Source organism: Apteryx rowi, unplaced genomic scaffold, assembly GCF_003343035.1.
Source record: "Apteryx rowi isolate R43461 unplaced genomic scaffold, aptRow1 scaffold_74, whole genome shotgun sequence".
In the NCBI taxonomy this organism is placed as follows: Eukaryota; Metazoa; Chordata; class Aves; order Apterygiformes; family Apterygidae; genus Apteryx; species Apteryx rowi.
In genome coordinates, this window is record NW_020451027.1 from 1,566,569 (window position 1) to 1,591,195 (window position 24,627).

The 24,627-nt window shown below is 36.7% G+C and overlaps 3 protein-coding genes across 15 annotated transcripts in view; 2 read left to right on the forward strand and 1 right to left on the reverse strand.

The window, feature by feature from the left end:
• The window catches only part of STXBP3 (syntaxin binding protein 3), a 34,067-nt gene extending 27,217 nt beyond the window's left edge, over window positions 1-6,850 (forward strand). The window contains exons 18-22 of one of the 3 annotated variants that reach the window (XR_003257070.1): window positions 425-531; window positions 997-1,095; window positions 1,971-2,056; window positions 3,414-3,495; window positions 3,676-3,767. Coding sequence is in view for 2 of the 3 variants with exons in the window: in XM_026087896.1 (XP_025943681.1) it covers window positions 425-531; window positions 997-1,095; window positions 1,971-2,056; window positions 3,676-3,824; window positions 6,091-6,182 (533 nt within the window). In the remaining variant the exon portion in view is untranslated. Of the gene's footprint in view, window positions 1-424; window positions 532-996; window positions 1,096-1,970; window positions 2,057-3,413; window positions 3,496-3,675; window positions 3,825-6,090 lie in introns of those variants that run through there. The other 2 variants (XM_026087896.1, XM_026087897.1) reach the window with 2 other exon arrangements.
• A 94-nt stretch (window positions 6,851-6,944) lies between these two features.
• On the reverse strand, window positions 6,945-22,848 carry AKNAD1 (AKNA domain containing 1). 6 transcript variants are annotated; one of them, XM_026087889.1, is made up of 19 exons: window positions 22,588-22,845; window positions 20,787-21,956; window positions 20,107-20,166; window positions 19,650-19,779; window positions 19,363-19,514; window positions 19,188-19,247; window positions 18,549-18,682; window positions 18,062-18,197; window positions 17,226-17,395; window positions 16,621-16,723; window positions 15,897-16,000; window positions 15,230-15,330; window positions 14,987-15,125; window positions 14,476-14,561; window positions 14,122-14,244; window positions 13,922-14,032; window positions 12,852-12,933; window positions 11,875-12,001; window positions 6,945-10,847 (listed from the first exon to the last, which is right to left on the reverse strand). In XM_026087889.1, exons 2-19 carry the CDS (start codon window positions 21,897-21,899, stop codon window positions 10,728-10,730), a joined length of 3,051 nt encoding a protein of 1,016 aa, XP_025943674.1. In that variant the 5' UTR covers window positions 21,900-21,956; window positions 22,588-22,845; the 3' UTR covers window positions 6,945-10,727. The 6 variants fall into 6 exon arrangements, with proteins under 6 accessions (XP_025943674.1, XP_025943673.1, XP_025943678.1 ...); XM_026087888.1 differs by having other exon boundaries at window positions 11,854-12,001; XM_026087893.1 differs by lacking the exon at window positions 13,922-14,032 and having other exon boundaries at window positions 11,854-12,001; window positions 22,588-22,846.
• Window positions 22,849-23,054: 206 nt separating this feature from the next.
• Window positions 23,055-24,627, forward strand: part of GPSM2 (G protein signaling modulator 2) — a 31,267-nt gene continuing 29,694 nt past the window's right edge. For 3 of the 6 annotated variants that reach the window (XM_026087911.1, XM_026087913.1, XM_026087910.1), the window contains exon 1: window positions 23,056-23,180. The gene's annotated coding sequence lies outside the window, so the exon portion shown is untranslated. Of the gene's footprint in view, window positions 23,181-24,627 lie in introns of all 6 variants that reach the window. The other 3 variants (XM_026087915.1, XM_026087912.1, XM_026087908.1) reach the window with 2 other exon arrangements.

The window sequence follows — 24,627 nt, forward strand, 5'->3', positions numbered from 1 at the left end:
TCTGTATCCTGTTCTAGCATCATCCCTGTACTCAGGATGCATGCAACAGCTTTAATTTTCTCTTTTTCACACAGTACCAAAGCTGATAAAAGGGACTCCATATCCTTTGCAACCTGAAAATGAAGTCAATATGGAAGAATTTGTACTAATGGAGGAGGAAATAAAAGATAGAATTTGGGCCTAAGGAATGAATAACAATATTAGGTTAAGTTCTCAAAAATGGGCCATTATTTTTTTTTTAACTCAAATAAGGTATTATGCTAAACTTAAAGGAGTAGAAAGTGGCCAATTAAAAAAACCTACTAAAATCCAAAAATCCTAAAAAATCCACTGTTACTAAATAGTAACAGTGCAGAATATGAAAGATAAAGAGCTAGTTTTATTGACAGAGTCACATGGTAACCGAATTATTACTGTTTCAAAGGAACTACCCAGGAGAACTTGGACAAGCTGATCCAGAATGTACAAATAGAAAGCGATAGTGACATGATAAGAAATTGGGAGTACCTTGGCGTTCCTGTTCTTTCTTCAGTAAGAAATACTGATTTATTTATTTATTTATTTAAAGACTTTCCTACCATCCAAGTACTTGTCTACAGCTCTTTCAGTAACTCTTAGCAGTATTATCTGGATCTTATTTTTGGAAACAGGAAATTACTAGGAATTCTTGTTTTTATGATGTATCTAAATGTTAAATCCATTAAACAATTAACATGAATAATTTTCAAAGTAATATAGCTATAATGCTTCCTTTAAAATCCATCAGATACTGGCTTGAGCTATTTGCTTTTGGAAAGTGCCAACTTCTTCAGTTCCTTGTCTCTGAAATGATTACTTCTGCTGTATCTTGAATTCTACAGATGATCATACCTTAGTATGATTAAGTATTTCTTTATGGTTTCCTACTGTTTTCCCTCCCCCTCCCCCCAAACTGGAAACCAGTTACAAAAAACATGTATATTGTTTAATACAGCTCTGTTTTTCAAATCTCCTCAGTCTGCTTCTCAGCAACATAAACAGCCCAGAAGAGATCGTTCTTCAGAAGAAACTTTTCAACTTTCTAGGTGGACACCTGTTATGAAAGACATTATGGAGGTAAATTTGAGGAACTAGTTAATTTGTGGGTACAATGTAGAAATATATTGTATTAGATCTTTTGAAATTCTTTAATACTTGAGTTACTTTTATTAAATAGTTCTCTTCAATCAAAGTATTGCTTTTAGTCTGTTTGTAATATAGGAAAGTTAGACTGCCTAGTGATGCACCTTACTGGAAGTTGTTTTAAAGTTGTGCAAACTGAAGTGAAAGCAAGAAGCTTGAACTGCCTGTCCTGTGGTGGTGGTGTTGTGTGTTGTTTTTTTTTTCTTTTTTTTATGTAGCTCTAATAGGTCTCTGTAATTCAAATGTTAAACACATATAAACTGTAGATGGGAAGAAGCTGGAAAGTTTTACTCAGCAGAAGTATAGTTACTCTGTTCTTAAACCTCTTCCTAAGCAACATTTAGTGACTGATGTCAGACAGTAGTGGGCTACTGGATCTTTAGTCTGACCCTGTGCAGTCATTTGTAGGTTCTTGGTGTCTTTAATTGACTGAGGGAGTCTTAAGGGGACCCTGACTTCTCTTACATAGTCCTATGGAGAAATGAAGTAGGTTAGGTTAGTTATAGACGAAAAACTACTGGTGAAATTTGAACAATTAAATCAGTATTATTCTTAGAAAGAAAGCACATGTGTCTTCAATTCCTTAGGATGTAGGAAAGCCTCATAGAAATGTTTAGCATTATGTGGTCTAGTGTTTTGCTACATAGGAACATTGTTTTTTTGGGAAGCTACTTGCTATAAGTTTTTTTTCCAAGAAATTACTTATTCTGGCTTTAAATTCCAGTTGGTCATCCTTACTGGGAATTAAGGCTYGATGGATTTTTAGGTCTACACGACTGTTTAAAGTCAATCTTTGTTTTGCCCTTCAGGATGCTATAGAAAACAAACTAGATTCAAAAGAATGGCCTTATTGTTCCCAGTGTCCTCCTACCTGGAATGGGTCAGGAGCAGTAAGGTAAACTGTTTAATTCCTTGAAAAATAATTTACCTTTTCTCAGTATTTTTCTCCTATACATTCTAAAACCTTATTAAAGTGTGTGTACTGAGTGGTGAAATAATTTATATAAGGTAACATTAAGGTGTAAGAAGTATTTCAGTTCACCTAAAGCATACTGAACTTGGCTGTTAGTTTAATAATTCTAGTTAGCTGTTGATCACTTGTGTTCAGGGTATCTCCCTCTGGCTTCAGAGTTAGAAATAACATTTCCATGTTTCCAAAAAAAGAAGTTTAAACCATTGAGCTTTTTAGTGTAAAGCAGTTTTAGGAATGGGTTACAATGTACTATAACTTAAGCAAAAAGATATACATTTTATATATATATATATATATATATATATATATATATTTTAATGTGGTAGTGGTCCTCATTTTTGAGGATGAGTTCAGTAAGTTAGGTTCAACTTCTGTAGGTTCTCTCATTACTTAGTGAATATGGTCCTGTTAGAAACTTGACCTCTGATATCAAGGAATGGTTTAGAGAAGTCCAGAAATGTTAGAGATCGTAAAATGAATTCTCTGCTAATGAATGTGAAATTGTACGTTCTTGTACCTGTAGATTTACTGAATAGCACTGACAGGTAACTTTTTTTTCTTAAGCTTATGAAAATGTACTGTCTTCTCCTTCCCTCTTCTTAACCCCATTAGCTGTTGGACCTCATGGCCAGTGTCTGCCAAGCTGACAGAGGGTTACTGCTTTTTGTAGTGTTAATGATGACACAGCTGAAAGTAGACAAAAAAACATTTATATTGCAGAAAGACTGTAATATACGCTCACTACGCTAATCAGATGCTAGAATTCATGGGGAGGGAAGTGTTCTATATATCCTAAATGTGGAGGATGCTTGAATTGGAGTTTGTACCTTACTAAACAGAAGACAATCAGTGCTAAAGATGCACAGCCTTCAGTTCTGTTACTTCCAGTGCTAAAAACAAACAAACCTGTTGGTGGGCAGTTACGTTCCTGGCTATATGTTACAATAATCAATGCAAGGAAGCACCAGGGCAAGTCAGTGTACATTGTAAGCAGGGCTTTGTGTTGTAGGCATGCAAAATTTGGGATTTTTTTTAGGCGCCCTAGCAAAGAGTTCAGGACTGTAGGTGGTTTAATCTGAATCTGCAGTTACTATATATGCTAGAGAAAAAATGACTAGATATATGTTAGAGATAGCAAATATTAAGGCCTTTATCTTTGTTCCTAGTTACCTGAATCCTATTTGATAAAAGTCAAATACTTCTTAGAGATTCTGTTCATGTTAGGGGACTGAAAAAGCTAAGACACAGTGATCATCTGACTCATACAAACCTCTTTTAGGAAAAATGTCACTTGAATTGGTGGCGTGCAGAATTAAGCTACTCCGTAGGAGTCCTTTGTGGTGAGCTGTCTGTGCAACAAGGTTCTTGTTTTGTATTTATTTTACCCCTTGGGATAACTCAATAGTTTGTGTGATGTGCTACTTGTTTTCTTTATAATTCTTTTAACTAGCAAGTTCTCTAATTTTTTTGACTGAGATTATGATCAGTGAAATGCATGACAGAAATTGTTACAACATGTCATCTTATGAAACATTTTACAGTGCTCGCCAGAAACCCAAAGCTAGTTACCAAGATGAGCGAAAAAGTAGTGCAAGACTGATTATATTTGTGGTTGGAGGCATTACATACTCTGAGATGCGCAGTGCTTATGAAGTTTCTCAAGTCTACAAGTCTTGTGAAGTTATCATTGGTAAGCTGGTCTTGGGAAAAGGGGGGTGTTGTAGCGACTTACTTGAAAACACAGTATGTAGTCTAAAGATGGGTTTCTGGAAAATATAAGGGTGTTTTTCTTACATTCCCCGGTTAGTTCAGCAAATTAATACTATAGTCAACACATTTTTTGTGTGTGTGTTTAAACTATGCAGTTCACTTAAACTGAAAAGATGCTTTTCTCTAGATTGCTTGATGTTTGTTTTTGCAACAAGAAATTAAGGACAGTAAAGACAGTTATGCTGAAAATTTCAGAACAATCATCATGGATTAAGTCAGAAAAATGTATTATTAAAGTATTCTCTGATGTATAGAGAAAAGGATTAAATGGACCTACATTACTTCGCATTACACTGTCTACTCACAAACTTTATCTGCATGAGCTTTACCTACAGTTGAACTTACTGCTCTGGTTACTTTTGGAAGGAGTAGGAAAGCCGACAGGTTAGTGCAAAAATTACTTTTCGTGGGAGGAAGGGGAGAGGTGCGTTTCTTCCCCCCCCCCCCCCCCCCAAATAAATGATGGGGCTTTTTCAGTGTACCTCAATCCACTTTGCAACATCTTCTCATTCTTGTTGTTATTTCTTCAGACTTGCACAGCAAACAGCATGATTAATAACTTTTGCCTTGAAAACTGTAGTGATCTCTCTCTAATTTTCTTAAGACTCAGCAGTAAGCTTATAAATGCAGAATTACTAGATGGAATAGTAATTTCTCAGCTAATACTTCAGAGAGAGTCAGCCTCTGTTCCAGCAGCTGCTGTGCTCCAAATAATCATTTCCTGTTATGATGGTTAAATTTAAGTGCTAAAACATAGCACACTTGAGACACATTTTGGTGTATGATACATCAAAACAGAACTCAGAGGTACAGAACCAGAGATCTGTATCCATCTTCAGAGACTGCTGGAGTCCAGGTGCTGGGGTCATCTAAAGCACCCTAAATTGCTTGAGGTGCCTGTCTTTTGGCAACTAAATTGAGTCTTGAGTGTCAAAAATGATTAAATCTGTGTAGCATCACTTAAAAAAAAAAAAACAATAAAAAACAACTTTTTTTTATAGCAACAACAATTTTGATTCTGATACCTAGAAATGGTGGGGGATGTGTGTGTGTGTGGGGAGGGGGTTTTTGTTTTGTTGAGGTAGGTTTAACACTGATCCTACATATAGCTTATCTGAGTTGTAATGGAGAGACAGGACAACAGCAATGTAGTTTGACTAGATTGTTTCTTTGTCTGAGACTGGTTGACAAAACCGTGCTCAGTGTAGGTTGTTCTTTTGTTGTAGTATCTGGCACTAACCTCAGTTTTCTTTAGAGATGATTCCTGTAGTTTGCTTGTAAACCTTTTTTTTTTTTTTTTTTTTTTTTTGGACGGAAGAAACTTCCACGCTGCTTAGAGGAAGGTGAAAAACTTCCCCTATTACCAATTCAGAATTTGAGGAATATTAGTCCATTCAGATTAAGTGACACTGCTAAAGTTCAAGCTCCAAGACTGTCCTAATCTTCAAGAGTGAGCATTTCCCTTATGACTTAAGGGTGACCCTTCTAGGCAGAAGTTAAAATGACTCCCTGTGAGAACAGGAGAGGTAATAATTGTGCATGCCTGAAGAATCCTAAGGATTTTCTTTGCAGCTCTGGATTTGGAATTTGTTGCAAATTTTTCAAAGAAATGTTAATCAGTAAAAGCCAGTTCTGAAACTGATGCTCCTATGGAAATGTATTACTTGTGATGAACTTTAATCCCGGTGGTTTCATGATTCTAGCATACAGCCTGTCATTAACTTGCCTTTTCACAGAATGGGCAGATTTCTTACAAGCTAGGACAACTGCATAGAAGGAGAGCAGCCCAAGTTCAAGCCTGTGCCTCAAACAAGGCAGAGCAGGGACTTGAGACTTGTGACCAAGCTAAGACCTCTAATCTTTGGTCTTTGCCATTCCCTCTTTTCTTCTCCTATCTCATTTTCTCCCCTCTCCTCTGCTTCCAGAATATTGAAAGCCTTCGTTTCATGCTGTGTAGGGGAGAAAAACTTTTCTTTTTCCAGATGTCCCCAGTGGGTGGAAGAGGGACATTAGCTACCTGCTCATGACACTTCCAACTTTCAAACCTCTCAAAACATTTTGAACTGTTATACTTTTCCATTTTCCAGGTACAATAAAAATCACTGGCATGTAACTTTTGATTCTTAAGAGGGAATGTCTGCAAATCATAAGTATTAACAGTATGTCTGAAATTGTTCTACTCACAGGTTCTACTCATCTTTTGACACCTAAAAGACTACTGGATGATGTAAAGAGTCTTAGTAAGCCAAAGGATATGGTCTGCATTAAGGATGAATAGAAATGGTGATGTTTATAATATATTCGGAAAAGACAAACAGTATGTACATATTCTTATGGAACTGACTTTTCCAAATACTGTACTGGGACACTACATGGTTTTGACTAATGAAGTGTCATTTTATAACTTAAATTTGCTGCTTTTTTTGGGAAGTAGAAGGCAGAGAGAAGAAAAAATCAACACTTTTGGTTTTTAGGTTGTATTTCGTATAGGCAGTGTTACACTGTAACACTGCTTTTGGAAAAGGGCATGTTCACCCCTAACAAACTATGCTAAGATTTGTTACCATGATTGTATATATACTCTGTTAATTTTTTTGAGAACTGTGAAAGCTTTATATAACTGGAAAGTTTATTTCTTAAAAAAATGGCTGAAATAAAAAGGGCCTAGGTTCTTAGGTGGAGGCTTCAGAAGAAAGTTTGTAAATATAAGTGTATAGTAAAATTATTTCACACAAGTGCAATGGCTCTAACTGTAACACTTTCTATAAAATGATTCACTGAAAACTTTTTAAATGTATGACATCTTATGAAAAATCATGAAATGTAATATTTTACATGCCTAAAAGATCAGAAGGAGGGGTTTCAGATGGTGGTGGGTAAGGTAGAAAGTTAATCATGGAAGTACTAAGCAGTTCTAATTTCAATAAATAACTTCTGAGAAAATGCTGTCAGTTTTGTGCACTGAAGTACACTTTATATTTAAGTACCTACATGGCTTATTACTAAAGCTTTTCAAAAAGAGCAGCTTTATTCCCTATAAGCTTCCTTATGGCTGTCTACATAGTTCCTCCATTTTATGAGATGAGTTACCTGTGATTGGTGGTATTATACCAGCTTCCATGTCACTTTCAGTATTTCAGGCATAAAATCTTTTTTTTGGGGGGGGGGAAGGGGAGTTAAAAGGAGAACAAAAGAGGGGAAGCAGTTGAGTCTTTGCAGTAGCTTGGTAATTAAAAAAAAAATGCATTCAAGCAGAGTTCACTGTTCTACTGTTTGTTACATATTTAAAAAAAAAAAAACGTTGGAGTGGATCAAATGAATTCTAAATTGGATTTGTTTCTGCAATACTGCTAACTTTCTAAGAGAAATCTAAACATTATTCAAGTGTAAACGTACAACTGTTTAACATTTAAACAAATGATGTATTGATGTTAGTTTGTATGTAAAATCTGAGAGAAATGTCATAATATCATGGATATTAGATTACTTATGTTTTCTTTTACTTACATGTTTCCAACTGATAGTGCATTCATTTTCTGAGTTGCAAAAAAGTGTTTGCTTGCCCTTACTTTTGTCCTCAGGTTAACTAGTACCTTGAGGAAAAACTCTTTTTTAGGTAAGTTCATTCAAAGTTCTTTAGGAGGTGGAAAAAAGTAAAATTGATTTTCCCCACCCCCTCACCCCCTTATATCAGAGAAGAACAAAAGAGGAAAACATTAYCTAATGATGCTAAAATCTTGCAGGACATGGGGCATGATGAGGATAAATGCACTTTTAAATTCATCTACATGAGTTAGGCATCTAACATACATTGACTTTATTTTCAGTAGGACTACAGGAACAAACCTGTTTAACTTGTTCATTAAATGTGCACCAAGACTTTCTAAATTTTATTTGAAATATCTATAAATGTTATTTTTCCTGAATTCCAGTTTCTAAGCATAAATATCTCAATAAAAATCCAGAGTAAAAAGTACATATTGAACAAATGTGATCTTCAGCATTTTCTCACTAAAGAGGTACATCTTGGAATTGGTAGTAAACAATGATATTTAAATTGTCTATAGTTATCCTTTGCTGGCAAGATGAACCCAAGTTCAGTATAAAAGCTATATGTAATGGTAAACTGATTTGGTTTTCCTATTCCCAAAACTTAAAAGCAATAAATGCAGGACAAAATAATTTACAAATTGGAATAACTGGTTTCAGTTCATATATAAAACCCATTGTATCGATGTTAATTTGTTGCAGAGAGTTGGAGAAATACCAGCTGGAGAAATGTTGGACTACTTTTGCATATTCAGTATTTAGACTTTCTCCAAATGTCTGCTTTGGGTTTAAGTGTTATCACCAGGTCAAAACTTGATAGCTGATAACTACAAGGCTAAGAGTTTTTAATACTGCACCAGGTCAAAACTTGATAGCTGATAACTACAAGGCTAAGAGTTTTTAATACTGCACCAGGTCAAAACTTGATAGCTGATAACTACAAGGCTAAGAGTTTTTAATACTGAAATCCATCACCCTCTTTTTCTAGAAGGCAAATCCAAACATACTAATAAAGGTGGTTTGAGAGATGCTTTTTGAGATGTGAAATCTGATGGTTAGCAAAATGTAATCCAAACTAGGTTCTGGTTTGTTACAATTCTTTACACAGAATGTAAAGAATACTTAAAAAAAACCTCCCCCCCTCCCCCCGCCCAAGGTATCTTCTCTGCTACTTTTTTGTAGATAAAGAATTGTTTTACTGATGGCAGATTTGTACTAAGATAAACTTCTCCCCCCCAACACCTAACATTTTAGAGTGTCTGCACAGAGGTATCTCATAACTTTGAAAGTTGTTGTTCTCTTATTGCATATCTTCTAATAAAATAGATACCTAATCCATACATGTAAACCCAGATTCACATAAGCAATGATGTTGGTGTGATACCTTAGGCAATAAAGACAAATATTTCCAAGTGCAATTTATTTCTTACTTAGGTTGAATCTGGAACAGGTTCAGAAATGACCAAAAGCACAATCAAAGGTAAGGAACAATTTCCATGTGAAGTATGACTGACTAAAAAGAGACCCTTGATGAAGGGGAGAAAATGGTGACTGAGGGATATGTGATGGAGGTCTCTAAAATCATGTTAGCATGGAGACTGAAGAGGCAGTAGACATTCCCTTCCTCTTCAGTGTGTAAAGTAGCAAATGAAACTTGCAGTTGTCAGGTTCAAAACAAAAGGACCTTCAGCATCTAAGACATCCTACAGCAAAGTATGACACATCTTAAATTATATGGGGTGTGTGTGTTGTGTGCATGTATGGAAACAGTTTGACAAACTCATGAGAGAAGAATTCTTACAGGCCATTAAATATAAAGATATTGCTGTTGATTCAGGATGACTCTGAGCTGCAATTTGCTGAAGGCTCAGAGAGGATTCTGAGGAAATGTTACTAAGCGCTTGTCTCTAAATATTCTTCCCTTGGCATCTGCTGTCCAGGCACGGGACAAGAGGTTTGGTGATCCAGATTAAACAAAAGGTCCAGCTGTTTGTGGTGCAGAAATCTTTCTGGATATTCTTCTTTTAACTGGATCTAAGAATACTACAGCTGTCACTTCAACAATTAGGTTCACTGTGCAAAGTAATAACAGGGACATTCTAAACGCTAATTTAGCATAGGGGAGTCAGCCTTCGGTTATCCTGCACCTTTGTCTTAAATAAGCTAAATAAAAACATGGATAATAAGCAGAGGCAAATTGGGTTATAAGGATATGCAGTAAGAGCCTAAGGGAGAAAAGAAAGGTTAACAATACTGTTGGATGTAGAGTGTGGAGGAGCCCTGAAAATGCATTGACTCAAGTTTATAAATCTGGTACACAGCAGCAAGTTTAGCTATAATGGCATGTATGAAGCCAGTCTAGGTTATCTCTGTATCCACTGCTCAATTTATCCACTTGGGATGCCTGAAAACAACTGTTCTTTTTTTAAAAATGCATCATCACTTCTATCTTAAAACGGCAGTTTCAGTCAGTTTCTAAATACTTTGGAATTGCTTCAATGAGTAGCATCCTCGATACAAGGCTGTTTGCTATCTGCTTACTTTTAATCACTGCAGTTAACTGGATTTCAGAATACAAATAATTACTTTTCTTGGCCTACTGCATCTTTACAGTATTTTAAAATTTTGCAACCCACTTACCATTAACTAAACTCTCAAAGTATCAGAGAAAGTAAGGATACTGCAGTGAAGAAATGGGCAGTTTAACTCCTGGGAATACATGGACAACAGCTGGTATTACTCAGTTAGAGACATGCAAGGAAATATCTTAAATGTGAACCATTCTCAATGTGTGCCACTTAATAATTACATATGTTAACTATGACTTGCTATACTAGCATGATGCTCAGAGATGTTTGAGAAGAGATTGTTTCCTTTGCTGGTGCACTTAAGCAGCTGCTGTTAAGATGTGAGAGAAAAATATATGCAATAATGACTGCTTCCTCATTCTCCTGTTTCAACAAAAAAAGGTTAAAGGTTTAAAAGCTAACCTTGCTTGTTCAAGCCAATTTTTGTAAAGCTACCTTAGAGAAAGAAGGCAGCTGTGGAGCAGTAACAGGGGTTAGCCAATGTACTAATTCTACTTTCAGTAGAATCAGTAATTTGTTTTCCAGTTCTGAGACTGTATGTAAACATGTGGAATACCATCATATACTMTAGTAGTGATAGTCACAGAACTAGCTGACTTTCTAATCTTTGTATTTATTATTCTATATTTGTAGAGACATACTTGTATATCAACAAGCAAAAGAATACAGTATTTCAAACTGGGTAATTAAAGCTGTTTGCTTCTAACTTTAGCTAGATCTTCTGAAACTGCTTGTACCATTCGTTCTGTAGTTTTCTTCAAACTGTTTGCTGTCTGTATGGCATGATCCAGAGTAGAACTTAAAATCTGTTGGGAATAATAAAATATAGCCATGCTAATATTGAAGACAAATGTTTCCATAGGTATAGAACAGAATGAAAGGGAAATGTAATTAAGGTTTTTTTGTAGCATATTCAACAGATCTATTTCAAATACCTATTGAAAAGTAAAAATTCTGAGTCATGTGGTAGACTACTCCAGGATTCAAGTTAGAAGTGTCTGCTATTTATTTCTCTTAAAGTGTAATCCATTGCACTGGGGGATATTTACGTCTTTCTAAAGTAGCAGCCCCAACATAGTGCATGTTTGTAGTATGAGAAGGTTGTCCCATTTCCTGCACCCTGGTGTTGGCAGCAGTTAATGCGGCTAGGGTTGACACTTTTTGTTGCAGTCTACAAAACATAATTCCAGAGGTAAGATCCATTCCTCCTTTTCTGGCCCCTTTCCCCATTTATACAGGGACTAAATGGCATAAAAAGTCTCCAAAGTACTTGTATGAAGGAATATACTGGAGTGAAATCCTTAGATGTGGCAGTATTTTAGAACATCCAGGTGGCCCAGAACGTGCATATACTGCCTGCAGTGTTTAAATGAAACTGCAGGCCAAGAAGAAGCTCTTGTGATGGGGGAGTAAGGGTGTATAGGTGGCTTAAAGCCATTTTGGTGCTCTCCAGCTACTAGTTATGTAAGTTCTCCATGTCTGAGAAGCACAATGCAAAATCTCTTACAGAGACTACTTTATAATAATACTTAAATGGTCTCCAGTATTCATGCTAGTTACAGTACTATACCTTATACTGAAGTTTATTTGGATTGTAATACAGTAAATAATATGTGGTTTTGAAGTAGCATGGAAAACTTCATCTAAAATGCAAGGTTTTTTTTCTTATGCCCTCTTGTCCCATCCTGGTCTCTTCAGATGCACAAGACAAGCTTAGACTATAATAATCGATTTCCTAAGGATGTTCAAAAGTGCCATGACAGGATGTACTCTTCCAGAGTTGTCTTTTAATTTTTCACTCTAAAGCCTTACGTTTGCATTGGGATCGCTCACATTTCTACTTCTGATGTTGACTGCCGATTTGCTTCCAGGAGTCGTCTTTCTGGGTAGGTATTGAGGTGAAAGGGTAACTGTATCATACGTGCTTGAATAGCAGGTTTTGGCAGTCTCCACCTTTTGCCTAAAGGGGGTATATGAGTGTAGAGAGAATAAAATATATACAATTTTAGTAACCAAAAGAATTTTTAAACTATGAATTAGATATTTATACCTTGTTAGCATGTTTGTTTGCAAGTTAATTTTATAGCGAATAGAATTTTTCATTTAATTATAAAACACAGTCCAACATAACTTGTGTTGCATATGCACTGCAGTGAGACAGAAAACACTGCAGAGTGCAGGGTCAGGATATCTCTCATAATGGCAGAGAGCCGTCATTTCCTTGATGCTGTAACTGTCTCTCACAAAGTGGTCTGTCATTGATTCTCAAGTGCAGTTATCATACTTCCAGGCAATTACTAGTATGGTGTAATATGCTCTCAAAACTATGGTCACAAAAAATTGTTTGAGTTTTAGTCTAGTCTGTGTAATAGTTAAGAATCCATTTTACTTCTCAGTCTCCCAGTATAATTTAATATTAAGGACTGTTATTTGTAAAGAAATAACTGGTAGAAAACAGAATTGCATCTTAACTAATACAGACTCACTCCTGGATCTGTGAATGTGACATCCTCTTAAAATGAGGGGTTTCTTCTGTTTTTTAGTCAAAAAGTATGTCACTAAAGAGGTTACAGATGTTGATTCTTCATTGAATTAGAAAGACTGAAGAATTACTCTAAGAATTATTTACACTTGCTCTTATGGTAAATATTTTAATTTCATTAGTGAATAAAATTCTAATATACAGCATGTTCTGCAAAGGAGAAAGCATTGCCACTGCTTATGATACTGGTGATTTTTTTTTCATGCTGAATCTTTAATAATGACATCTACTGTTCTACTGCTTATATATAGCAATTGCTATAGCTTACCTTTCAGAAAGTCTATTTACAAGTTGATGTGGTTGATTACTTCTGTAAGCCTTTTGAGTGTAGATTCTCTTCTGTGAATAAGCTGAAAATGTTGAAACCATGTTTAGTACAAAAGCAGAAAAATGTAATTTCCTATATATTTAAAACATTTTTCTGTTTAGTATAAATCATGTGTTAGGTTACCATGAACAACTACAATAATGACATCTTCATCTTCTATACAGCGTTTTTAAAAATTTTCAATTTAATATTACTGCTGAATAAACTTGAATATGGTTACTAAAATTTTCATAAATGAGGCCAAATTATCCCTATTGGGTTTCCTGTTGAATTTGGTTCTTCAGTAAATAAATGTACACAGATTTGTATTCCACTCCATACAGTGGAAGACTGCAAGGGGGAGAAGTGTAGTGTGATCACAGACTATTATAATCCTAATAATTAAATTAATACTACTTGGATTCATAGTGTTTTATAGTTTTAATATAGAGAAGTAACTGTAACTAACTTATATTTTCTGCCTGCTATTGAAGAACGCATTATTTCTTCCTACTGTACAGATGGGGAGAGAGGAATCTAGGAGGTAGCTGACTTTAAAAGTTTAGACATTCAACATCTTTAAAGATTAGGCTTTCCTTGACCTTCCTGAAGGTCATACATAATTTCAGTGTAGAGCTGAAACTTCTGTTTATACTACATTAGATGTCAGCTAACATCAAACAAGTTGGCAGAGTAATGTCTGGTTTTAATATTTTTTCCATGTGGCACTGGAAAACTGGAGGTATTCCTGTCACAAGTAAACATGGAAGGGACGACTGACAAAGAACCAGAAAAGGGTAAAGCTATTGTGCACTGGAATTAAACTCAGCTATGTATGTGAAAGTTGGATTTGCTGATCTTACTCTACAAGAGTTATACCCATCCACTGTTTAGATACAGTGCTACTGATTGCTCATGCTAAATTAAATTTGGCCTGTCACTATAAATACTGGTATGGGCAGGCAGCATGGCTTTATGCCCCGTAATCTAGCTTATGTTTTGTCATTATTTCAGAAAAACCTCATACTTACAAGTTAAACTGGAATTTTTATTTCTACATAGGGCACAAGACTGAGCAAACTCTTTGTAATTCCTGAGTTTAAATTGATTTTTGCTTCCTCTAGTGCATCTGTGTCTAATTCCTGAAAACAAAGATATCAAGGTTAAAAACCAGGACACTATAAACAGCAATATTTTTATGTAGGCTTAAATATTTTTGCAATCAGTATACCTTTTCTCTCTCCATGTAATCTTGTATTGAATGTCTTGTAATTTTCAGTCTCATGGTTCAGAAATTCCTCACTTCGTGAATCATTATAAGAATCACAGGCTGAGATGTCTTCTGAATCACTGCCTAAAATCCCCAAAATGTATTAAAAAGGTCTGAAATAAATACTAGAAGTTATGGCTTGTTACCTAGGTACTTATTTGTCTTTCAGCATCATAATTTCTGAGCCCTTCACTACCATTAACATTACTGCAATTCAAAGCAGTATTTTTTTATTTTGTTTTTTCTCCATTTTATGCATAGATTCAGTAGTAGGTGTAAGCACAGTTCTGGTCTTTGCATGCCATCGCTACTTACTCAGGTTGSTATCTGATAAATCAGTTGGTTTTCCTTGAATGAAGATTGAACATCTTCCAGTTTTCATTTCCTGTATGTTTTCATTACTTTGAGCATGAAAACAGAATGAGATTTTAATTATATGTTAATACTTGTATGATGAGCCTTATGAACATGTTAATGTTTGACCACTGCTTAGTTAAAAAGCAAATTTACTCTTAGGAAAAACTCTGTTCATATCAGTTATCTGAAAAGGTGGTAAGTAGAAGCTTAAATTAAAAGTTAACCAATCACAAAGGACATAAAGGACACTGATTTAGCTGTTAAACATGCTTTAAGTAAAAGCATAATCCCATCTCTGTATAGCAAAGTGTTATGAAATGCTGTGTATTTACAAACAAGTGTCCACACATTGCATCAAAATATTATCAAGGGTCAGGATGATATGGTTTCTGAGTGAGTAACTYTGGGCTATTTTTAAGGTTTTAAAATGTATTGCTTGTAGGGAATTAGAGGAATATTTGAGACATACCTTCTGACAGAATACAGTTCCTTGTCTGCCATATTTGTAARATGTATTTTCAACTTAGGGCATACAGTATCATCAGATTTATCTGGAGATTTTTCCAGCCGTTCATGAAAACAGTGATCAGAAGACTGAGCTAGTTTTTCTTAAATGAGAGACAGAGAAAACTGGAAGCTAGGTGAGTTTTACTGGATAAATACAAACATTATTCAATAAGATAGTCTGAGAGCATATTTCTCTTGTGCTTACCTTCTTCCTTCAGTATATTTAGATGAATATCGTGTTCTACACTGCACATATTATAAGATCTAGCTTTGGATGGAGATGCAATTTGCCAAAAATTCAAACTCCTAAATAAATCATACAGAATTATTTTATCACAGTGACATTTCTGTAAATAAAACTTTACAGACTGAACTTTATATTTGAAATCTACATGGATTTATCAATATGCTCTCCCTCCATGGCCACCAGATTAGTTCATGATAATGATTATTTCAAATATTTTTAGTTGACGAAAACTTTGCAGTCATCCCTACTCAGGTTGCTGAAATGCATCCCTGAATAGAGACCAAACATAAAGCCTGTTCTCTTCATGCACTATTAAAATAAGTTTGTGCCATTTAAGCACCATAAACCATTGGTCTTGGTGAGAAGGGCTACTTTGTAACATGAATATAATCCTATTTTTAATAAAATCAGTGGGAGTTTTGCCATTTCTCAGGAGGTCTGGTATATCGCATATACTGGTGATACAACAAAAAGCTGCTTGTTACTATTATCATCCTGTCATTTTATATGTATTAAAGACATTATTCAGTGTTTCAAGCAGAATCCAGCACATAGATATATGGGTGCATCAGTTTAGCTGCAGAAAACCACTTTTGCAACTAGGCAAAATATGTAATACACTTACCTTTCCATACTTTCTTCATTGGCTTTGGATTTTTGACTTAATTTACCCTGACTGTGGGATCCAAGACCTTCAGCACCATGTATTTCCTCAGATGAAAGAAATCTCTGTTGCACCCAGAAGGCAAAACAAATTGATACATGATTGTTTACATTATTTTGTAGGTATCAAACAAGATAGTGTGAACAATGGTGTCATTTGCATGTCATTTTTAATATTGCTTTTAGTTGCCATCAACTCTACAAATTGATTTTCCTAGTTACAATTCTAACTGTAGAGCAGACTGGAAAAACTTGAACGCTTTTTAATCTGTGTAGTTGGAATATAAAACAGGGCTTAGTGTAGCTTTGAGAAGGATTAACACGTGTTCGTTCATTTCTCTCATGCCTTAAAATTAAAACAAAAGGGTTTTTTTAGGCAAGCAATTGCTTGTAGGTCTTTCCTCCAAAAAAAGTAATACAGACAAGCTAGCCAACACAGTTAAGTCTTTCCTAAGAGAAGCCAACTTTATCGCAAATTTCAAAAATGTTCAGAAAGTCTTTCCTTAAATCTCTCTTGGTAGCCAATTCAGCAATGTTGTTCTATGCTGTACTAGCTGAAAAGTTGGGCTGTCCTCTTGTGCAAAAACTGAAGGGAGAAATGTTGTGGAARTGATGGTAAATGATCTCAGTAAAGCTGAATGTGTTCATCTAAGATGATAAACTGAGTATGAAAACAGATATCATACCATTACATTTGGAGAATGCTTATTTGCTAGCAGACCTCCTTTTACCAGAGGTTCCATTTCTCTTTTGGAAGTTGATTCATCTCTCTTCTGTAATTTCAATTGGCTAAGGAGAAATCATTCATTTATTTTATTTTTCTGATCTCATTAAGATGATTATCACTTATCAAATATTCCCCAAAAGGGCAGGTATAGTCTCTAGGACCCTTTCACAAAGCTATGATGGGAATTATCTAAGGATCTGCATCCTTCCCATTTTTTATAAAATTCAGAATATCATACAAATAGGAAATAATTTAGCTAGTCATTCACATCCTGAATTTGTGTGGTTGCAATAAACTTTATACAGAGGTATGATTTAACTCCTAGCGAAACTGATGGGTTTTTGGCTTCAGGGAATATCTGCTTGGGTCTTATGGACCTCAAAGTAGGAATGCTGGACTGGAAGGAATTCTTGGGTATGTAGTTAAGAAATTATATAAGAGGTTTACTCTGGAAATACTCCACCTGCTCTCGCACATTTCAGACATCCCAACTTTCTATACTCGGCAAATAATTATAGATCAATTGTTATAACTTCAGTAGCTTTCTCTAAGTTTTATACTTACACACGTGGGTAAGGATTGCACTTGTCACCTTCTAAAGAAAGTTTATGATTTGTCTGTGGGATCACATCAGTTGAATGACTTGTATTTTCCACCTTGTTCTTCTCGTGAAGAAATGCAGTTTCAACAGCTGTTCTTTCTGGAGGATCAGTAATGCTTGAATTTCCTGAGCTCTGTACGAAGTAACCATAGTATAAGACACATGTAGTATGTGATCTTTGCATTGCAAGTACATGACTTTTACCAGCTAGCATTTCTGAATGTCTCTAACTTGGGATTCAGAGAAGTTGGCTTTTAAAATACTGACAATGAAAGCATTTGGTGATATTTAATCATCTGTAGATTTGTAGAAAGTCACAACGTTTTTTTGTGCATTTATGATCTAGGACAAAATATTACTATAGTTACCAGTAAACTCTGTTTTCTATAGCACAGTAATATACTACTACTTGTCTCAATTCTGCAGTCTGAGAATCTTGGACAAACCAAGTAACATTTTCTTCAAACTGAATGATAGCGATTCACTTGCAAAAACAGAAAGACAGGTTTGTAAAAGTTAAAATAGCTGCTCATTTTCTTATTCTGAAAGCAAATATTTTTGAAGCTGGGATTAAAAATAGTCAATATAGCTGCGTTTATACTTAAGTGTCAGTTAGAATTAATGGAATATTATGAAGGTTATATTTCATTAAAAAAAGTATTTGAAGTAACATGCTATCTAGAAGTATCATGCTTTTACAAATACTAGGTGACTGCAACCACACTGAGGTTAATGAGATTTGCATCCCTAAAACATAGAGACTAATGCTGTCTTTCAATGGCAAAACTCACTAAGTTACCTCACAAAGAGAATAGGATGAATGGGCAGATTCATAAGGAGTAAGCAAAGGAGACAGGCTGCATTTGCTGGCATCAGTCCGTTCATGGATGTCTTCAAGCAGTATGCCAAGTCTAAATATTTCCCCTTCCACCTTTCTAAACACAATTGCAATACACAGTTAGTGAAACCTTTGTAAACCAATGTTTTATTTCTTACTGGAGTAACAATATTGGGTATTGCAATAAACAGTCCATAAGAAAAATATTCATAGATTTCACTGAGTCCATTTAAGTACTTGAATTAATTGGTTAGATATTGCAACTATAAGTTGGATACATAAAGCCTGAGATGAATTTTGGCCAAATCACTTCTGGCTTACCACATATAAATTAAGATAATGTTTTCATTTCTGAAAAATTTTCTAAGAACAAATGGCTTAACAGTTGTAAGATACTCAGAAAATATCGAGAATGTGTGGATGTACTACTTAGTACTTATTTTCTAACCTTTCAGGATCAAACTTTCCAACATTGATAGACTTGTCCTTGTAGTTCTGCAGTTGTAAATTACGGTGCTCCTCTCTAGCAGTTAAATAATTCTGTTCCAGGGCATCAAGGCATCTTTTCAACTGATTTAACACCTTCATCAATAAGAAATAATTCGATAGTAAATGACATTATGATGTAGCAAGCTATGCTGATAGCTACTTATGCTATGTAAGCTGGATTCTATTTGCAGTGATGTTGTTAAGAATTTTGCTGTTGATCTGAATTGGAACAGGACTGCATTGTGTATGTCCCCGAAGGAATCTGTGCTGCTGTATCATGTACAAGTAAAATACTAAACCATGACTTCTGGACTGACATCCTACATGTCAAAATTCGTAATTTTTACAGCCATTTAAGGCCTTTCATGAACAGTTTTGAGTTGTAATCCTTAAAGCAAATTTAAGAATTCAGCCACCTACTGAACACCTTCATTTCTGCTTTTACGCTCATAATTTCAATCTGAGATCGAGAGAAAAGGTTTTTGTTTTTGTTTTAACATCTCTTTGAGGAAAACATTGAATATCTGGCCATAGATTTGCAAGTCTACAACCATTTAAAGTGCATTTCAGATGACTAAAAATGTATAAATTGATTTACCAGATATTTGTCTTGTAAAAGGAATGTCTCTTGGGTCATATGTTTAGAGAAGTCTTCTACCTTCAAGAGAAAATTTCAGATTTTTATTTGGGATTTTTAAAGTGAATATGCCAAATGAATATAAAATTTGAGCATCAGTGCTAAGTGTATATATAGAAACACAGCTGGTTATTACTCTMATTTTCAGTTGATCTGTTTGTTCCTTTAGTATTTGAGTCATTTTTTTTCCTTGTGTTAGTTCTGGCAGTAAATTGGAAGGATTTAGGCAGTGTGCTTCTACTGTACCAGCTGATGGTAACGTTGATACTGTTGCCCCACTTTGTAATCCTACATAACACAAGAGAAGATCAATCAGTTGGAATTTCTGCCCAAACTATCTGTTTTACATAAAATATAATAAAAGTCCTGTCAAATTACATCAAATAAAATAATCATTTGCACAGTCACTATAACATCATTTACCTGCTTCGGACAAACCAAGCATAGGTTGTATAGGGATAGGAGGGTGTAATGCAAAGTCTTCAGAGGATGTCTCAGTGCCTCCTGAGTAAATGGCAAAACTTGGATTTGGAAAATCTGACTGAGGAAATATCTGTTAAAATATGAAAACTTTGTTTATAGAAACCCTGTATGGAACACTTATGGACATTAACTAGAAAAAATTACAAATACCTCAAAATGCACAGGACAAGTTATCAAAAAAATGAAATATGGTTATTGCAACTACCCCACACAGTTTGATAAATTTAGTGTCTCATTGTATAGATACTTAAAACTTCAATTTTATGTTGTGGAAATTAGAAGATTTGCATAAATGGGAGGAACAATATGAAGATGACAAAATAGTTTGGGTGAATATTTATAGTCTTAGAGATAAAAGAGAATGAATTAAGGAAGACTATTGTTTTGAGAGATTTACCTTAGGATTAAATCTCAAATGATCAATATGATTCTGGGCATCTGCGTACTGTGTCAGCATCTTGTATACAGCCGGGAAATAACAGAGAGAACTATTAAACATTGTTACATCTCAAATATTTTTACTAAGGTACAAATCTAGGAAAAGACTTAGGCATCTGAACAGCTCTGTGAATGAACTCCATGGCAGGGCATGAAATTGAAAAATGATGATCTAATTGCTACCATAATAATAGAAATCTTAAAACAGTAAAGCAAAAGTTTTTAACACATGTAAGGGCACAGTATAAAAAAATAAGGAAAGGAAAAACTTTTTTAAAGGAAAAGAGTTTCAATTTAAAGTACTTTTGGTGGATTTGGATATTTGCTTATAATACTAGAAATGAGTGTCAATGAAAAATGAAATGGTTTATAGGGAATTTCATAATAATTTGATGGGATGCTTTGTAATCACAAATAATACTGCAGAAAATTGTTAAATATTTGTTAATGGAAGTTTTGTATAAATCCAGTCCTACAAAATTTTACTCATGAAAGCAATTCCTAACTGAATTGATATACTCACTGATATCTATGGTTTTTCTGCATGAACTAGTCATGTTAGATTTTGCTGGACACTATTTTTGTATGGTAACATCACTCTTTACAGATACTAAGAATTTCTTAAAACACCTCATTTACCTCTAGCTGTTGCAATGATTCTGGAACACTCATTTCTTCTTTATTCTCTACTTCAACAGAATCGAAATAATTCTTGTTTTCTACAATGTCATTCACAATTACTGATTTACATGGCAAAATAGGAAAGGTTTTTGTTCTTTCAGTGATAGGAACTGATTTATTGTTGTCATTTCTTTTTGGTATTTTAACTTCTGGAGCAACTTTACAGAAATCGGGAAGGCAATAATGAACTTGACCTTGGCCAAATTTGAGCTCGTGAGATGAACCTGTTCTCTTAAATGGATCTCTTTGTTCTTTTTGAGTGTTTTGAAAGATGTGCATATCTTCATTCTTACTAATTAGTGGTGAACCTTCTTGTATGCACCCACATTCAGAAGTAGTGGAAATAGATCTCTTTGAAACAAATGTATTTTCGTTTAGCAGAGTTTGATCTTTCTTGCCAATTTTTATTTCCTCGTGCTTTTCTAAGTGATACTCTTCCAAGTTAGTTGTCCGTTTTTCATGAGATAAAGGGCATTTGGCAAGTTCTGAAGTCTCGAGTTTATTCATCGTTTCATCAATACTTTCAGTGAAGGATATCTCTGGTATAGTCTCATATTCAATTAACTGGCATGTGGTTATTAACTCTCCCTTAGAAAAATGACGCAAAAGGACATTGGACATTTTTGAGTCAGTGAGGTGTTCCTTCCTGTCTGGGCTGCTAAAACCACCAACAGGTAATTCTTTCTTAAAAGAAGCTTCACTGCCAGGCATTTCAACTGAAATTCCAGTTGTTTCTGTGGCACATGTATGGTAATTGAAAACTTCTTCAGGTTGTGGCTGAGTTTCATAATTTGCTGCTGCTTTTATATTTTTGTTATCTTCAGAACAGGATATGTTTAAAAAAATATCAGAAATATGTTTTATGTAAGTACAGTCACTCAAATTATCTGAATAATTACTGTGTTGACAGGTTATTCCTAAGTCTCCATCATAAGGTAAGTCTTCATTTTCCTCATCAGTTGTGTCTGTGATACAGTCTAATTCATCTAAAAATGAACTATTCATTTGGGTTTTCATCCAGTCTGATGGTTTGCCCTTTTTCATAGTCTCCATATCCTGATTATATGGCATATGAATATCATTGCTTCTCAGTTGTGAGAGCGCTTTTTTTATTGCATAGATCAAAATCTGTAAGGTATGAGTAATAATTATTTTATATTTAAATACATTTGAGATTAGGATCTACTCATTTATGTCTTAGACCTACTGCAGGTTTTTTGCTACTCAAATTTACAGTCTTTACTAGAACCRCTCTCCTGATATGGCTGTTTTCTTTTCACATTTACACTAGCAGAAGTCAGGATTAGCCAGGGAGGAAACTGCGACACAAACACCACAAGCATTGGCAAAAGCAGAGTCAGGCTCTTACTGCCAGGTAATTTGTCCTTGCACATTAATCCCCCTGTAGAGTTAGGTAACGGAGCCAAGAGCAGCAGAGAACTTGGAATACAACTTCCGTAGGGGGGAAAAAAAAAATTGAAACTGGTGTGTAATAAAATACAGCCTCTCACATTTCAACTCATGGGTATAAGATGTTTGTTTAGCCTCTGCACCGCAGGAAAAAAAACGGAAAAAGAACAACTTTTTTTTTTTAATTGAATTTCTATCTCCCCTCCCCTTCATCAGATAAAATGCTGTGCATTATTTTAGTATAATATTAATCCCTACTCTTTGTTTCCCTCTAGGTGCACTGAGATATATTAAGGAGAAAGAGGCACGCTTGTGCGGCGGTGTGCGCCTGGGCCTTGGTCCGGGTTACCTTGCTGCTGTCCCGGCTGCTCCCTCGCGCTTCCCTAAGCCGCCGTGAACGCCGGCAGCGGCCGGGCCCGTCCGCGGAACCTGCTCCTGCCTGCTGCGGGTTGGCGATTCACTTAAAAACCCGGCAAGCAGCAGGCTGTCAGGGCGCCGCGGGGGGCGGCTGCCGGCGGTGTCCCCTTACGCGCCGGGTAACCCGAGCGCGGCTGCGGCCTCCCTCCCCCCCCCAGTAACGCGACACCGCGGGGCGGGAGCGCCACAACGGGCGGGGCCCCCGCCCCGCCCCAACCGCCGCGGCCGCCCTTTCTCCCATTGGCTCGCGCGAATGATGCGGGTTTCCGGCGGGCGGGGCGGCGGCGCGTGCGCCGGCCGCTGCGGCTCGCGGGGGAGAGCCGTTGGCCGCCCCGCCCGGGGGGGGCGCCAGGGGATTGGTGGGTTCGAAGTGCGGCTGCGCGTGGGCGGGCGCCGCCGCCGTTGGCAGGGCCGCGCCGCGCCGCGCCCCGCCCCGGCTGTGGCGGTCGCTCTGGAAACTGCTCCGGTACCGGGGGGCGGGCAGGCGAGCGGACCCCCGGCCCGCGGCGGCAGCCCGGCCCCGAGGTGAGGCACGGCCCCGGCGGCGGAGGGGGGCGCCGCGGGGAGGCAGGCGGCGGTTGGGGCGGGGCTGCGTCATGTCGCGGGCGCAGCGGGGGCCGCTGGGTCGCGCGAGGGGGCCGCCGCGGCGGCCCGGCCCGCACCTGCTGACAAGGGCGGCCCCGCGGCGGGGCGAGCGCCTCTGGTCCCCCGTACTGCAGCGGCCTTCGCCGCAGAGCAGCTGCTGAGCGGCCTGATTTGTTGGCGCATAAGCTCCCTGCATAACCGGACTCGAGGAGTTGCCATTTGGAACCTGAAGTCCAGTGTCTTTAAGTGATCCTTTTTTCGGGTGTCTTGTACAGTCGCTAAACACCAAACGTTAATGCAGTCTTTTAAAATCCAGAGTGATGAAACGAGAACTCGAGTGTGGTGACCTCACTTTTTTGCGAACAAAACCAGCATGCAGCTATCAGACCAGTCTTTGTTAGTTGTAAATAATTGAGAAATTATTCTTGTTTCTCCAAAGCGACTTGGTAGCAAAAAGATATCTCATCAGATATTTTTAATTGTTATGCTGTGTTGTGTTTAACAAGATAAGTAAGGAAACAAATAGATAAAAATTTAGGGGGAGATATGAAATGGGGTATTAATATAACAGAAAACAAGGGCCTACAAACATACTATGAAGAACAAAGTGTATGGGGAACAAGTTCTAAACTCTTAAGAATTTTAGTTAGAAATTACATTGTGGCATATCAAAACCCAAATTATACCAAATGTGTCTTGCCTTGTCTTGCTTAGCCTAGGGAACTATTGCCTTTGCCAGCCTGTGCTGGTTCCTCCCCCCTCCTCTTTTGCTTGTTAATAGTTTTTAAAGGGCGGGGAGCATATAGTTAATCAGAAATTCTTATTTATTCTTTTATTGATCTGATAGCAAAGACACACATTACTCCCCGGCTTGAACTGCTTCCCTCCCCCTTTAAAGCCTTTCTAAGCCTAATGTGCCGTTCCTGTTAGGTTCTCGCCAGCAGGCTGCATAGTGTGTGCATCCTGGGTTGCCATGGAGAGCTGTGCAATCATCTCAGAATTTAGGAGGACCTGCCGAGTCTTGCATCACAAAAAGACCAGTTAAGAGATTGCAGGCTCTGCTTAAATTGTGCATGAAAACTTTGTACATTTTGTTTGTGAGAAATCATAATTTTATTAGAGCCGAAAATGCCGGCAAAAATGGCATCTTCACAATGCAATCCTTGTAAATTCTTTGCTTATAGATTTCACTTGTGTGTTTAAACTTCTGTGTGCATGTGCCAGTGCTCTGTCTTACCAGTTCCGTCAATGGTTACCCAAAGTGGAAGGACTTTATACTCCCAGTTACTTCCGTATAAAGCTTGCACAGAAAATATTTGACACTTAAGTCAGCTTCATACAACTAGAAGAGACCTATGCAAGTCAAGTCTATTGCTTTCACAGTTTA